This window comes from Pleurodeles waltl, chromosome 6 (assembly GCF_031143425.1).
Source record: "Pleurodeles waltl isolate 20211129_DDA chromosome 6, aPleWal1.hap1.20221129, whole genome shotgun sequence".
Classification (NCBI taxonomy): domain Eukaryota; kingdom Metazoa; phylum Chordata; class Amphibia; order Caudata; family Salamandridae; genus Pleurodeles; species Pleurodeles waltl.
In genome coordinates, this window is record NC_090445.1 from 997,062,339 (window position 1) to 997,078,510 (window position 16,172).

A 16,172-nucleotide genomic window follows, 5' to 3' on the forward strand; every position below is an offset into this window, starting at 1 on the left:
GGACAACTGCAGAGCAGACACCTTTGGCTTTCACTTTCCCTTTTCTCTAGACTTTCCCTTTTCTCCCCAGGTCTTCTCTTGGTTATGCATGAGGTTGGTGTTCCTGCACTGGAGAATTTTGCTTCAAAACACAATGCAAAGCTTCCATTTTTTGGGCCCACTTTTTGAAGGGTGGATGAGCTCTCCTGTTTTGGACATGGAGTTATCTGTATTCTCTTCCTCTATCCCTCTCCTTCAGAGATTTCTGCTGAGGATGTGTCAGTACTGGGCTTGGGTTGTGGTGGTGTTGAGCACTTTCTTTTGGCATGAGGTTCTGGATTCTTCTCTTATTCCAGATGTTAGTGGAGAAAGAGTGTGTTATTCCACTGGTTTCATTGCCTTTGAGCACTCCTTTTTTCCTTTTTCAATATGACCTTTTCCTCTCCCTTTTCAATTTGACACCAAGGATTTTCATATCCATCTGAATAGCAGCTGGTATGAAGGTCTCAGCCATCTTACCATCAGAATGAGACACTGGGAAGAGTGTCATGTCATGTCACTAACAACAGTTCATATTATTAGATATCTGAATAACTGTTGACAAGATTCCCTCAGCCATCACTTTCCTTCATAGCTTGACTTTCCTGTCTCTTGTCAATGCAAAAGTTTTGACTCTCCTTCTCTGGACTTACTTAATTCTCAGCAAGCTCCCAGAGTACCGCTCTAATTTTTGTGACCCACAAACATAGAGTTAGGCAGTCGTTAGTATGCACTGCCACGTCCCTCTTTTTCATAGTGTACATCAGGATTAGGCTTGGATGGAGGTGGTCACTTTTTTGCAATTGGGTGAACAGCTTTCCTCTCCTTCACCAGATGGCACTGGATAAGGAGTGTGTTCTCTTCCTGGTTGTGGATGTTCTGGTTTCCTCTCAACACAAGATGTCACTGGAGAAGGTGTATGTTCTACTACTGGTCCCATCTCCTTGGACTGCTCTTCCTCTTGCTTTTCAACTCTCCAAAGACTCTGACTAATGGCCCTGATGTCAGATCTTCAGTGTTGCTGTGAGTTGTTCCTTTTATGCTAGGTGTTCTACATCTTCATTCTTCAACCCAAACAGGACATTCCTGTTAAGGTTTTTTGTGTCTTAAAGATCTATTTCTCACAGCAATTACTTTGACTAAAAGGTAGGGGGAGAGCTTGGCTCATTACTTTGTGCTTCTCCTTATTCCCACATCTTTACCAAAAGGGCATTTCTCAGGGAAGGGCTCCACTGACCTCCTGGTCAGAGTCTGTTGCCCTCCCCAGCTCCTCCTGCTGCTGCCTCTGCATTTGGGAATGAACTGAGAGCCTGCCTGACTCTCATTTCAAGGTCCTCCTCCACCACAGGCTCCTGCCTGCACCTCATACCTGGTGGCCTCGCGGACCTCTACAAGTAAAGATCTTCTGTCTCTCTGTGTCTCCTTACTCCTGCCTTTTATACCTCTGCCTTTACCTCTGTTTTTTCTTTGTTTATCCTTTTTTTCTGTCTCTTTCTCTTTTTGTTCTGTCCTCGGGTCCCCTTTCCCTCCCATGCCTCTGCTGCCCCTGGAGCCCCACCGCAAAGCACTTTTCCCACCCTCCCGCCTCCCAGCTGACCAGAACCCCTGTCTCCCTCCCCTTCTTAATAGTGGCTGCAGCATGGCTGTGGCGCTTGCGCGCCCAGGGCCCTCCCTCCGAAGCCACCAGCATCCCCCATCGCAAGACCTCTGCGACAAACTGGCCACCTTCTTCCACCGCAAGATTAAGAAAATCTATGACAGCTTTGTCCCAAAGAACCCACCCAGCATCAGAACCTACGACCGACACAGCCCCCCAGAACCCACCCAAACCGTCCACAGCTGGTCCACTCTCACCACAGAGGAGACTGAAATCATCATGAACAGCATTTATTCCCGAGCGCCAACAGACCCCTGTCCTCATCACCTCTACAACAGAGCCAGTGCATCCATCGCTCTTGAACTCCGCAAGACGCTGAACTGCTCAATCAAAACAGACACCTTTCCAGAAGATTGGAAACATGCCGAAGTCCGCTCCCTCCTGAACAAACTCACAGCCAACCCATCAGAGCTCAAGAATTTCCGGCCCATCTTGCTGCTACCCTACCCAGCCAAAGTCCTCGAAAAAGCCATAAACTCACAGCTGTGACAATTGCTCGAGGACAACAACTCTCTGGATACCTCTCAGTCCGGCTTCTGAAGCAAACACAGCACAGAGACAGCTCTTTTTGCAGCCACCAATGACATCAGCACACTCCACGACCACACCGCAGCACTCATACTCCTCTACCTCTCAGCAGCCTTCAACACAGTCTCCCACAGCACCTTATGCACCAGACTCCATGATGTAGGAATCCATGGAAGAGCATTGCAATATATCCACTCCTTCCTCATCGAACAAAGAGAGTAAGGCTCCAACCCTTCATATCCAAACCAACAGGAGTCAGCTGCGGAGTCCCTCAGGGATCTTCCCTGAGCCCAAAGCTCTTCAACATCTACATGGCCCTAGTTGCAGCCATCGTTGGACATCACGAAATGAACATCCTGTCATACGCCGATGACACACAACTCATCATATTCCTCACTGAAGACCCGCACAAAGCTAAGAGGAACTTAGGATGAGGGAGAGCTGCCTCAAGCTCAACTCAGACAGGACTGAGCACTTCATCTTCGGAAACTCCACTTCAGCCCGGGATGACTCCTGGTGGCCCACATCACTCAGCACACCCCCTACTCTAACTGACCGCGCCCGCAACCTAGGAATCATCCTTGACACTTCCCTATCAAAAACACAGTCACCTCTTCCTGCTGGCACACCCTGCGCCAACTCTGCAAAATCTTCAAATGGATCCTGGTCGACTGCCGCAAGATAACCACCCATGCCATACTTACAAGCAAGCTTGACTACAGCTACGCACTCTTTGTCGACCCCACAACAAAGAACATCAGGAAACTACAACTCATCCAAAACGCTGCTGCCAGACTCGTCCTGAACCTACCCTGCCAGGAACACATCTCCCAGAACCTGAGGACCCTTTATTGGCTCCCAGTGGAGAAGTGAATCAACTTCAAACTACTCACCCACACCTACAATGCCATTCACAACATCAGACCGTCCTACCTGAACCATCGCGTCTCTTTCCATAACCCCGTCAGACCCCTCCACTCTGCCCAGCAGGTGCTAGCTACCATCCCACGCATCCGGAAAACCACCGCAGGAGGAAGATCTTATGCATACATCACAGCTAAGAGCTGGAACAACCTGCCCACGCACCTCAGACAAAGCCCATCATTCACCATCTTCAGGAAGAAGCCAAAACATGGCTCTTCAAATGAGGCCCAGGCCCACCACCAGTGCCTTGAGACCGTCACAGGTGAGTAGTTGCGCTTTATAAAAACTGATTGATTGAATTATTTCATCCCTAAACATGCATCTAAGCAAAATGTAGAACACAAGATTTTCTTCCTTCTTTATTTCCTAATCCAGTTTTCGGAAGAGGAACATAATCCTCAAGCATGCTCTTCACATTCTATATCTCAACAGAGATACCGCTATTTACTTGCTAGTTCTGCAGAGCGTTGCTGTTATGATTCTTTCTTTATCCTTTTTTGTTCTTCTAGAAAGGTCTCTAACATTCTCCCCCTTTTCTGAATAGATGGAACATGTCTGACAGCCCAAGCTTCTGAGGATGTGGAGCTTCTTACTTGTAGTTATAAGCTATAGATTTTGGCTCCAATGTTTTGTCCTCTATATCCTTGAGTTAACCTTTATTTCTATTTTTTGTTATACTTTTGCATTAAACTTTCATAAATATGTTTTCACAATAACATGTTATAACAGCTTCTGAGTGTCTGCCAACAGCACTAGTTTGGTACATTCTTACAGAGTAAGGAAGGGGGCAAAGACTGGCCTCAGGAATTAGTGACCTGATTACATACTGATAATCTTCATTACTCCTGTGGCAATCTTTCACGACCATTTCTTATTTACCCTTCCCTCCCACAGGTTTGTATTGTCATTTGACAGGTGTGGTTGGCTTAATACCTACAAGACTTGATGGAGGTAGAGTTACATCTTATGGCTACATGTTTGGAGGAGGGGTTACGATCACTGAAAGGGAGTTATGTTTAAAAAAAAACGTATGGCCTGATTTAAGGCTTCATGAACAGTCCTCTGTCTGTCATGTTGGTGAATGACATTACCTCCTCCGCCCTGACAAATTTAGAGATGTCCATGACCAACCAGTGATCTCTGTACAATTAAAGTAACCACCGGTGTGATGGTTGCTTTCAATGAACAAAGGCCCATATTTATACTTTTTGCCGCAAAATTGCGCAAACGCAGATATGGGGCAAAAAGTATAGTGCCGGCTTGTGTCATTCCAAAGCACCAGCCAGATGCCAAATTTACGGAATGCCGCAAGCCGGTGCTCAGGTTGGGCTAGAGACAGAAAAAATTACACTAGCCGGGTGGGGGTAGGGGTGGCGGAATGGGCGAAGGGGTTTTGCCTCAAAAAATTACGCTAGGCTGGTTAGAGGCAAAAAAATGCCGTTAACCAGCCTAGCGTAATTTCCTTACACAAAACCATCCATACCACATGACTCCTGTCTAATAAAAGACAAGAGCCATGCCCACCACCCCAATGGCCAGCACAGGGGTCCAGGGTCGCCTGGGCATGGCCATTGCACCCAGCGCCTTGCAGGGGGGCCTATGTCAGGGCCCCCACTGGCACTTAAAACACTTTTTGTAAATACTTACCTTTACTTGCCCTACTTACCTGGGATGGGGTCCCCCATCCTCTGGTGTCCCTCTGGTGTGGGTGGGGGTGTTCCTGGGGCTTGGGGTGGGCACCTGTTGGCCCATTCCATGGTGTTTCACCATGGAAATGGGTCCACAGGTCCCCTAACACCTGGTCTGACCCAGGCGTTAAATATTGGTGCAAAGCAAGCTTTGCACCATTATTTAGCCCCTCCTCTCACCCGTGCGTCATTTTAGCAGGGGGGATAAATATGGGGCTATGGGGTTAGCACCATTTTTAGATGGGAATGCCTACCTTGCATCTCATTGACGCAAAGTAGGTGCACACATCCAGAAAATGGTGGTAACTCCAATATTTTGACACTAAACCTGTCTAGCGTCATATTATAAAAATATGGAGTTAAGTTTACGTCGAATTTGCATTTTAAAAAATTGCGCAAGTTTGGCGGAAACATAGTGTAAAAATGCCCCAAAATGTTTGCTGGGTTGCCATCAAGGCATTTAACTAAACTTTTCCAGAGTTTTTGTTTTTACAAACAAACTACCAAAGCAGGAGTTTGTTTCTGAAAAACAAAAAACTAATGACCCCACATGCCAGGAGTTTTCTTAATGGGAACATGAGTCATTATGTCATTATTGAGTTTTTTTCTGTCCCTCACCAGCAGGTTTTTCCTAGCTGAGTAAGAGAGGGAAAAAAAGACAATACATTGTCTTAAATAACGTGGGTGGTGTAATGTCCTTTCTATGATGAACATTTTCTCACTCTGTCATGCTACCCTCAAATCAATGGGGTCATACTCTGTAGATTTCTTGAGGATCTAAAGAAAACTGCAAGCTTTTTGGAGACGTTCAGCTCGTGTACTTTTACTGAGGATAGTGATCAGCCCTTTTTGTTCAAGCATTGTAGTACATTCAAGTTTACAAATATTTTTCCTTCTTTTTAAAAGACAGAATTTGCAAACTCACCTCTCATTTTATTCACATTTCAGCTTCCATACTTATGAGAAGAGCAAGAGCGAATGGAAAGTTCCCATGTGTGGCTTGTCAATATGAGTTTTAGAAAATGAGACTGTCTATTTATACGGCCATGCCTATTTTCTACGGCCTTCACTTGCATCACACACTCTAATATATGTAATGCAAAGTGACTATGTGGAAATACAATCAGGCCTGTAATGCATGTAAAATTATTAATACATAGAGATGTATCACACCTCACCACTCCCGTCAACAGTGTAAGGAATCAGGTGAAAACAGATAATGAAGACTACCAGTAAATAAATGAGTCATTGCTAAATGTACTTATGGTTCTTTTCTCATAAATATTCACAATTCACCGTATTTTGTAATTGTCCTTCTTATAATTGATGCAAAGGTTTGTGGATGTATGACCTGTAGATCACACTAGGAGCCACATGTACATAGCTTTTTTCTTGTCTAAAACTGCCATTTGTGATAAGAAAAAAGCATTTTGGTTTGTACAGACCTTATTTTGCGATTCAGTAATCTATTTACCGAATCGCAACATATGTTTGCGAGTCGCAATTAGGAAGGGGGTTCCCTTCCTAATAGCGAGTCGCAGTGTAATATATGATTGTTTTGTGACTGTGAATGCGGTCACAAACCAATCGCAGTTAGCACCAATTTCAAGTTTGTGCTAACACATTTGCAAAAGGGAAGGGGTCCCCGGGGAACCCCTACCCCTTTGTGAATAAAAAAACATCTTTATTTAAAAGCAGTCACAGACATGGTGGTCTACTGAGCCCAGCAGGCCACCATCCCTGGGAGTGCAGCCATTCGTAATGGGGTCGCAAATTGCGACCTACCTCATGAATATTAATGAGGTCAGTAATTTGCGACCCCATTGGGGATTGAAAACAGTTTGAAGTACACTGTTGTACCTATGTTTTTCTGACTTGCAAATGAGTCACATGCAATTTGCAAAAAACTCCGGGTCGTACATCTGTCCCTAGATATCTACAGTGAGCATAAACACACTAAACCATCTTGCTGGTTATATGCTATTCCAAACCAATACTCGTCTACACTTCTAAATTAGTCATTGAGTCTCCCAAGAGTAAGGGGTGCAGCGAGTCTGTGAAAGTTCGGACAGCACCACCATTGTGAAGGGGTTAATGGAAGTCTTCACAATGAAAATGTATCCATAAGAAAGAACTGAAATCTAAGAGTAACCCCTTGACAACGCCTAAGGTTCTTCTCCACTGTAGACAATTACCACACAAAGGAAAGCAAGAAAAACCAGGACTGTCGTAATTGGATGAATTTAGAAAAACGACACAATTGTATGCATGGTATACATGTGCGACTACATCTCTGTAGATGGCCACCAAGGGAGGTAGCTATCATTAGCGCAGAAGGTGCAGTGGCTCTGGGACTTAGGAGTGTGAGCAGCCCATTGCACCCGGGCAGAGCTGTGTTTTCCAATAACTGGGGTAGGGAGCATTTCCTTGAATGAATTCGAGTCCGTGGAGCCCATACTATGAAACTGCGCCCTCCTTTTTTGTGAATCAGTTCACATTCTTTCACACACACATTAAAGATAAACCTGTACACGAAAATAAAGTACTGGAAATATGTGTCTAAAATAATACCTTTAGGTTGAAACTAAAGAAATATACTTTATTACGTAAGTACTATTAAACATAGAATACAATGTAACAGATAAGTACATACGTGAACTCTCCAGGGGCAGCCAGGATTGCCAAGGATCCAATGGTAATGATTTGAATGTCAATTATTGTGGGGTGCCATGGGAAGGGCTTCATCATCTAGGAGAAAGTCCATACAAGAGTGTTATCATTCACCTCTATGCTGCCAAGTGTTTCTGACAAACACTTGTCAGCTGCCAGCACTACCAAGGCTCTGGGAAAGCATTTCTGGGAGCAGGTTATAGAAGAAAGTGCCCGTGGGGTGAGCAGATTAAAGCTTAACAAAGAATAATATCAGCAGGTGCAAAAGTAGATTCCTTTAATGATTATCCAATTGAACCTCAGCTGGAAACTAGACAGTTGGTTGATTAATGAGAAAGCACAACGGGATATCATCTATATTTAACGCACGTGTTTGCGTGGCGTCCAGATTCAGAGTGGCTGCAGGCATCGTCAGAGCGGTCGGGTCTCTGCTCTGCACCTGCATCACTTCTGCGAGCTACTGCCTGCATTGACCTTCCGTTATACAAAGTGAGTCTCAACACTACAATAGCTAACCACGCCCAGTGGAGGAACCTGCGTACAATTCTAATTAGGTTTGTTTTTACAATAGTGCTAAACAAAGTAATATCGGCGCATGTAATTGCGTCATCGTGTCAGTTTACCTGAAAATGACACGGAAGCTGGTGGATCTATAGTCTTGGATTATCAGAAACTCAAACTAAAGAGTATGTCGTGCATACTTAATTACTAATGCAACCTTGGACCTGTTCTGTGAAGGTGTGATAATACTTAAATACAAGGAGCTTACAAACATCACATAGTAACTTGGGCTGCTTTGAAAAATGTTTCACGTTTGAGGATGACAACACGGGATAGTGTTCTGCTTTTCTCCAAACCCACTTTTGTGAGGGTATCCTCTACAGAACTGGCGAGAGCTACAACTCTGGCACGTGAGACATCCATCGCATTACACTGAGGAATTCATTTGCGGAAATGGTGTTCGTCGCAGTGCTTTGAGATCGTTGGTGATAATAATTTCCACGAATACATCAGCTTTCACAATGCTGATGATCATTTTCGAATATGGAATATGGAAATATTTATGCTGTTTAAGCATGCGCGTCATTTAGGGTTTCGCCCTTTGCTACCCCCGGCACTGCCTTTGCTTCCCCTGGCCTCAGAGGTGGCAAATTTAGTGCCAGAGTTCCAGTGGCAGTTTTTCCTTATGGACGGGCTCCACTCTCTTTGTTTTCTATCAATTTTTATGACACTAATAGTGAGTAATAATATATTATTCACTATTAGTGTAATAAAAATGGAGTACAGTTAGCTGGAATATACGCTTCCATGGGAACTGAGGAAAGTAAAAAATGCTTTTAAATATTTGTCCTGTGCTTGCTTGTGGGTGAGTGTGATTATGTGTGAGAGAGTGTATCTAAGTGTGAATTTGTGTATATGTGTAAGTATGAGTGTGATTATAAGTGGAGGTCAAAGGGCGTGTGATGTCACTTCCGCTACCCTGGCATTTCGGTAAACTGAGGTCCATGTGCTTAAATAAATAAACCTCAAGGTACCTTACTGTTAATTTTCAAATCGTTGGCAGTGTTCCTTCCCCGACATTCTACAGCTGCATGCACTGCCTTCAGTTATTACAGATTATACATAGATTACTTGCCGGGAACGTCATTACTCTGAGTCCAGACTTCCCTGTGATCATTACATCTCTCCCTCCCGCCTCAGGCACTTAATTCAAGTGATTATGAAGCGTGGTATATTAATGGCTGTTTCCAGGTAAGTCAAAACTATATGTACCAGAAGGGAGCGGTGAGGTTTCTGTTAAGTATATTTTTGGGCTTAGAAAAGTGTATATGGAGGCATGAATGCCTCATTTCATAAAGAGAAGAACCGGGAAGGGGACAAAGAGGTAATATTGTTTTGCATCACCGGAATACATGCACGCAATGCTACGTACGGATTGTCAAGGAACTGAAACACCATTATTACTTGGGACAGCTTCATATTAGTCTTACAGTCTGTGCATCATATGCATCGTCAAATGAAGGAGCCGCCATCTTTAATTGGCATGGACTTTAGCTAAGCCAGCAGACTGCATGTTCCACAAGTACTATACTTTTTTTAGACTGTATTTTATTGATTTCAGTTAATGAAAAACCGTACAGTTCCAAATTACAGTCCTAAGCATAATGTTACCACAGGTACATATGGAAGCAGGTCATCATTTCGCTCTGCATACACTCATCTCCTAATGAAAGAAATGGAATATTATACAGACATGATCAATGCGTTATTGTCAGATGAACCAAAGCAACGACCCCAACCTTCTTAGAGGAATACAATTATACCACACTTGGTCATCAGAAAATAAACAAGAATAATCCTCTAGTCTACCCTCATCGCTCTCCTTTGGATAAGCTTTCAGAGTTCTAGTCCGTGTCCACTGAGAATTAGTCCAACAACTGTGCCCATTGTAGTATCTCATCAGCTGCTCTTTCGTCAGTACGTGCAAGTCTCATATGTTGCTCCTCTGCAGCCCTCCCCCCCCCACTACAGCAGGTCCCTCGACCAATGGTCCATCAAGGGTGCCGTAGTACCCAACCAGCCAATTGCCACCCAGTGTTTTGCCAAAAGGAGGGCCAGCTGCAGAAGTTTGTAGGGGATCTTTCCGCCTTTAGGCTGAACCAACACTCCCAATACGCAAGGCAGCGTTGTTAAGGGGATCTGTATCCCAACAACTTCGTCAATGCTTGACACCACTTGTTCCCAGTAGTCCTTATAACTCATCCCCCCAACCAATGAGACCATCTAGGACCCTGGAGACGCAGACGCCACCAGAAACCCACTTCAGAGTTCCCTTGCAACAGTCTCCAGCATGGCATAGTGCAAGAAGTGGGTGGGTCCTATCCAAAACATCTATGTCCTATCCCAAACGTGTCCTGGGTCTCCTGCAAGGTGATAAAGGTCTTCCCTGGGTAGATATCTCATGTGAGCTGACGGCCTCCTGCCCTCCACTGTTCCAATGACATATCTTCTATGCCCCTAAAAGGAGTTAGATCCCTTAGGGAACTCTACGCAGGACTTTCTGAATCACTTTTTCCCAAATCTGTGCAGTGAGTTTGGTCACATATGGGACCGGCTGGTATGATCTGCGCCCACGGATCAGCAACAGGGGCAAGCTGTCTCCTCCCGTCAGAGTCCACAGCAGTTGTTTCTCCCAGTTATTGGAGTGCATTAACCACTAGCTGCATTCTGCAGATATGCTGCAAAGTAATACAATTGTAAGTCTGGGCCCGCAAGTTCACCCTCCTCCAAATCCCTCTTGACTACTACCAATGCCGCCTGCTGTGCTTGCCTACCCATAAAAGAGAAATTAAAAGTCTGTCCAAAAGAGCTGATCTCCGAGTGAGAATAGAGAATTCTGGATCAGGTACAGACAGTGTGGCAGAAATACAAGTTTTGCTATGGCAGCCCTAGCTATTGCAGAGAGGGGAAGCCTAGTCCAGAATTTGATGAAATGTTCGAGTCCTGCCAGGACCCTATCCGCATTACTCCTCTGGTGTTGAGCCTCCGTATGCGTGACCCAGATCGCCAGGTACCGGAACAATCCAGCTCCCAGCGGAGACTCACATTTGGCAAATGATGAGATTGCCATCCAATCAGGGCACCCAGAGAGAACAATAGCGACTTGCGGGGGTTAACCTTAAGGCCAGAAACCTCACTAAAGCTACTCATCAAGTTCAACATGAGCGGAACCGACTTGCCTGCGGAATGTACATATAATAATGCATCGTCTGCATACAATGAAACCACATGTGTGGTATCTCCCAACTTAATTCCCCAGGGGGCAAAGGGGGCACTCCTGATGTGTACCCCTGCCCACTGTCCACGATTCAGAGCGCTCGCTCCCCACCCTAATATGCATGCTGGGTTGAGGATATAGGAACAGGATCCAGGCACAGTAATTGGGACTAAATACTATGCCAGGCAATACTGCCATTAGGTATCCCTATTTTACTGTGTCAAATTATTTTTCCAGGTCAAGGGAGACCAAAACAACCTGCAATTTACTGTCCAAGGCATGGTGCAACACATGAGTTAATTTACAGAGATTGAGTGGTACTGAGAGCCTGCATAAAGCTGCATTGTCCTCTTGTACCTGTTCCTGAATCACCATCTGCAGTCTGGTCGTTAGTATTTTGCAAAGCACTTTAACACCAGTGTTGAGCATAGTGAGGGGTCTGTAGGAGGAAGGGTCCTCCGGGTCTCCACCAGGCTTCAACATCAGTCAGATTATCCCCTATCGCATGGTTGGTGGGAGGAGTCCTTTTCACTTTACCTCAATAAAGACTTTTCCTTGAGACTAGCCTTATAAATTTCTACCGGGAACCAATCCCCACCCAGGGCATTTGATCTATTGATGGTATTCAAAGCCTTGGCATCTGTGTAGAGATCCTTCTCTAGTTACTATACTAGGTCTGAGTGTAACTGGGTAGCCTAATTCTAGTCAGATAACTATCCATTTCTTCCTCAGAGCCTTTTCAGGACTGCCACTTTCAAATGATCCAATAAGGCTGTCAAGGTGTCCCCGTGCCAAATCCACAGCTGCCCTCACACGTCCCTGATATGCAGGATGGGGAGTATCTCAGTCTCACACTGCAGGATCCAGCCAAGAGCCGTCCGGATTTGTCACCCTCCTTATGCAATAATTGACTGTAGGATTTGAGCAAGGTTTTGTCTAGTGTACCCAAGAGTGACTGGCACTCTTTGTGCTCTCCTAGCACCTGTGTGTGCACCTCTGCACTAAACCCCTACCTTTGCTGGAGATCAGCTATCTTCCCTTCCTGCACCTTAAGTTCTGCTATTAGTCATCTTCAGACTCCACAGACTGTCCTAATACATTCTCCCCTAATTACTGCTTTAAGCACCTCCCACTCAACCACTCTGGTATTCATCATTCCCCAGTTAGTTGAGAGGTAAGCCTTCAGAGCTGTTGCCAGTTTTCACCTACAAGTGACATCCATGAGGAGGTCAGAGGGCATACGTTAGGACCCACCCAGTCTGTTCCCCAAAGCCAAAGCCAGGAGTGTGGGAGAATGATCTGAGAGAAACTATCCCAAGTGTCTCACTGCAGTCAGCCACAAGCTGTCTAGTTGTTCCACCAGGAGTCCCTCCAACATGCTCTAGGTGTTATGGATCTAGGAATGGCAGGTGAATTTCCACCCCTCAGCGTGTAATGTACACCAGTCGTCTATCAGACCGAGATTCTGCATCACTCCTTTAAACGAGCCCACCATCAACGGTTTAGTACCGTCTTTGGGAAGATGACGGTTCCTCCCTCCCTTCTAGGATGCAGTTAAAATCCCTTGTGCAAATTTTGGGAGCCTCCATACTATACCCCAGCAGGACCCGAACACCCTCGAAGAATTGCAGATGACATTTGGGGCATATGAATTGAGGCATTTGAGTTGGGGCATATGAATTGAGAGATCATGAGCTCTCTGCCCTATAGAGTACCCTGCATGAGAACCATAATGCCCCTCTTTATCCGCTTCGCCACATGTGAGCCTGATGGGGACCCAGAGAGCCACCCAGAAGGCCACCCCCCTAGAGTAGGATGAGTAAGAGGCAGCATACAACTGTCCCCTCCACTTTTGATCAGGTTCTGCGTTTCCTCCCTCCTATTCTGAGTTTCTTGGAGGCAAGCAATTTGGACGTTGTGAGGCCTTAAGAATGTGTGGACCTGATATCCATGTGGTCCCCGGACATTCTACGTGACCATGTTTACTTGATCAACCATATTGGTGACAGAGGCTTTCACAAAGGCTCCCCACGCATCCCCATTTCACTTTCCACATACAGGACCAAATGACCAGGAGAGGCATGCATGGCCTACTCTTCAGCACTGTTATAATAACCAACTTTCTTTCCCCAACACTGGGATAACAGAACAAGTAACTTAACAGAATGCCCCCAACCTGGATGTGCAGTATATGAACAACATGCTATACCACATATCCAATAGCTTTGTCGCTGTTAGGACCTACAGTCTAACCCCCCCAAGGCCTACAACCAAGGTGGAGATACAATACCGCCCCTTCCTACAGAGGACTGTGCCTTCAAACCATTAGAATTCTTGCCGGAACACATCCATATTATATACTCCATTTAAAAAGTAACCATTGCATGCTCCACTTTTAACTAAACACCATATAAAGAATTACAACAGAATGACACATCTATTCCAGATTAACCAATATAGCCTCATTTGTCAGAGTCAATCTGTGTAGTTGACCTTTCTTGCGTAAGAATCTTCCACAAGTTTAATTGTTGCTCCCATGGCCCAAGGCCACAGTTCCATCCCCCTTAATTTCAGCCTTGGCAGAACTGCTTTCCTTAGGATGTTGAGTCACTAGGCAGAGATCCTGAGACCTTCCCTCACGAGGGTCCCTCACAGCAAAGAATCCCAGAGTCCTGGATCTCAAGGGCCCTGATCTCCACACTAGCACTTTGTCCCATAACTCCAACCAGCGACAGACATCCTCAGATTGTCAAATAAATGAGATTTGCCCCCCCCAACAACACCCTTAACCTGACCCAGATACAGTAGCATGTACCAGAGGCCCATCATGTGAAGCTTAGCTTTTACCTCCAAGAATGTCTTACGACCCCCTGCACTTTATTGGTGTAGTCGGGGTAGATGGGGATCCAATGTTTCTCAAATCTGGCAGCAGCAGTGCCTCTAGCCACTCGCAGTACAGCGTCTCTATCTTTGTCATTCAATATGTGGGCAATGATGGCCCAAGCCTATGCCCCAGGGCGAGGCAGCATGACCATTGCCCTATGAACCCTCTCCATGGTGAACACTGCAGACAACACCACATGGGTCAAGATGGGTCCAGATTCAGATTTCAATTAAGTGTTCCATGGTATTTCCTTCTGCCTGCTCCGGGAACCCCAGTAAGAGCACATTATTGTGGCGCAATCGCCCCTCTGTGTCCTCCAAACAAGCCTCCATGGAACTGGGCTTAGACATGATAGTGGCAAACTGTTTCTTCTGCACCTTCACCTCACCCTGCAGTTCCTCAATAGAACCCTTGGCTACCCAGACTTTGTCTGAGAATTTGTAGATGTCTGTTTGCAGCAGGTTGATCTCCAGGGCCAGGGATTCGATTTTGTGCTCCAGAGTAGTCTGGGCTCCCTGGATGGCTGCAAGTATCTCTGCCCTGGAAGGCTCTTCGGTAGCAGGGTCGGGCCAGTCCTCCCCTACCTGGGGTTTAGCTCACAGAGTGCTGTGTAGGGGGACCAGGAGTGGTATATAGGTCCATGGTTTTTGCCCAGGAGGCCCCCGTTTTCTTACTGCGCCCCGTGAGGAGGCAAACAGTGCCCGCAACCCTCCACAGAACCCCTCCAAGTTATCAGCCGGGTCCCGTGTTCCGATCCTTCTGGGTTACCTCCAAGTGTGGCCCGTCTGGCTCAGCAGCTTTCAGAGCAGACCGAGATCAGTTCCCCACTGGCTCCTGGCCAGACTAATGTCCTCAAGATAGTAGCAGTCCCGGGCTCTTAGAGATGTAGTCATTGGGCCCCTGCTGCGCCCCAGGCACAAGCCACTCCAGTCAGCTATGCTGGTGGTGTTATCTCTGAGTAGGGGGCCCCATGTCCTCAATCAAAATTTGGGGTGTACAGAAGGGATTTCTACCAAATAGTGCTTCTGAACCCTGTGGTCAGCACCAGCAGACAGCAGCGTGTCGTCCAGGGCCCAGTCAGCGTAACTGGATATCCAGAAAGGGGCGTCCCTGGGTGCTCTAACTCAAGCCCCCCACTGGTTTCTGCTTCAATCAGCACAACGTAGCACCTCCTCAGCAATCGGACGCAGCGGTGCCACAACACTGCAGCACTCCCCCTTCAGGGTCCTTTGTCCCGCTATGCTGGCCTCCTCCCATGCTACAGGAAAGCTCAGAAGAGGGCAGGCAATGCAGGTCGCACCAACCAGGAAAGGGGCATGCCCCCTAGCAGGTATTCACCCTCTGTTGTCTGCTCTGAGAATGGGAGGCTGAGTCACTTGCAGCAACACCCTCCAGCAGAGTGATCCTCCGGGGGCTACATAACAGGCACTGAGGGCCAATTACGTTGCTCGATCAAAAGAGGCATGGTCTCTACTGTTGATAAACAGGCCCCCCCTATCCACAGCCCTCAGGCCCTCCTTGCAGCTGTCTCCTTACTCACTGCCAGGGACACATTCAGCAGCCAAATCATCAGTTTGCTGGCAGGGGAGCACTTCAAACGTTGTGAGTCACTGTTAGCTTGTGGGTAGCAGATGAATTGAGGCAGGATTTTGAAGGAAGTTGTGGGGTGGGCCAGGAGTCTCCTCGGAGCACATCCTGTCGGCCATCTTGCAAGTCCCTGCCCCGCCCACAAGTACTATCTTAATATATATCTTGCTTCAAATATTGCCTCATATTGCTTTCACTTTCCTCAGAAGGGAGCATCTATGGTGAGTGGTTGTTTACACTACAATTACAAGTTCAATTGCTTACAAATTGACCATATTAACTAATACTTTCCACTGTGAATTTAACAAGGAATAAACATGGCCTCTGGCAATATTTGGAATCTCTTGCCACCGCACCCATTTTTACCAGCTTCAGGTGAATCGATTATGAAGTGTGAGAAGTGACAGGAGTACTTTGTAAACAGTATATTTACTTTTC

General features: G+C 46.2%; 1 protein-coding gene across 1 annotated transcript in view; it reads right to left on the reverse strand.

Annotated features, from left to right (window-relative positions):
- Nucleotides 1-16,172, reverse strand: part of ASAH2 (N-acylsphingosine amidohydrolase 2) — a 302,407-nt gene that overhangs the window by 90,066 nt on the left and 196,169 nt on the right. The window contains exon 15 of the mRNA XM_069242459.1: nucleotides 7,469-7,563. Within this exon, the coding sequence (XP_069098560.1) occupies nucleotides 7,469-7,563 (95 nt within the window). The remainder of the gene's footprint in view (nucleotides 1-7,468; nucleotides 7,564-16,172) is intronic.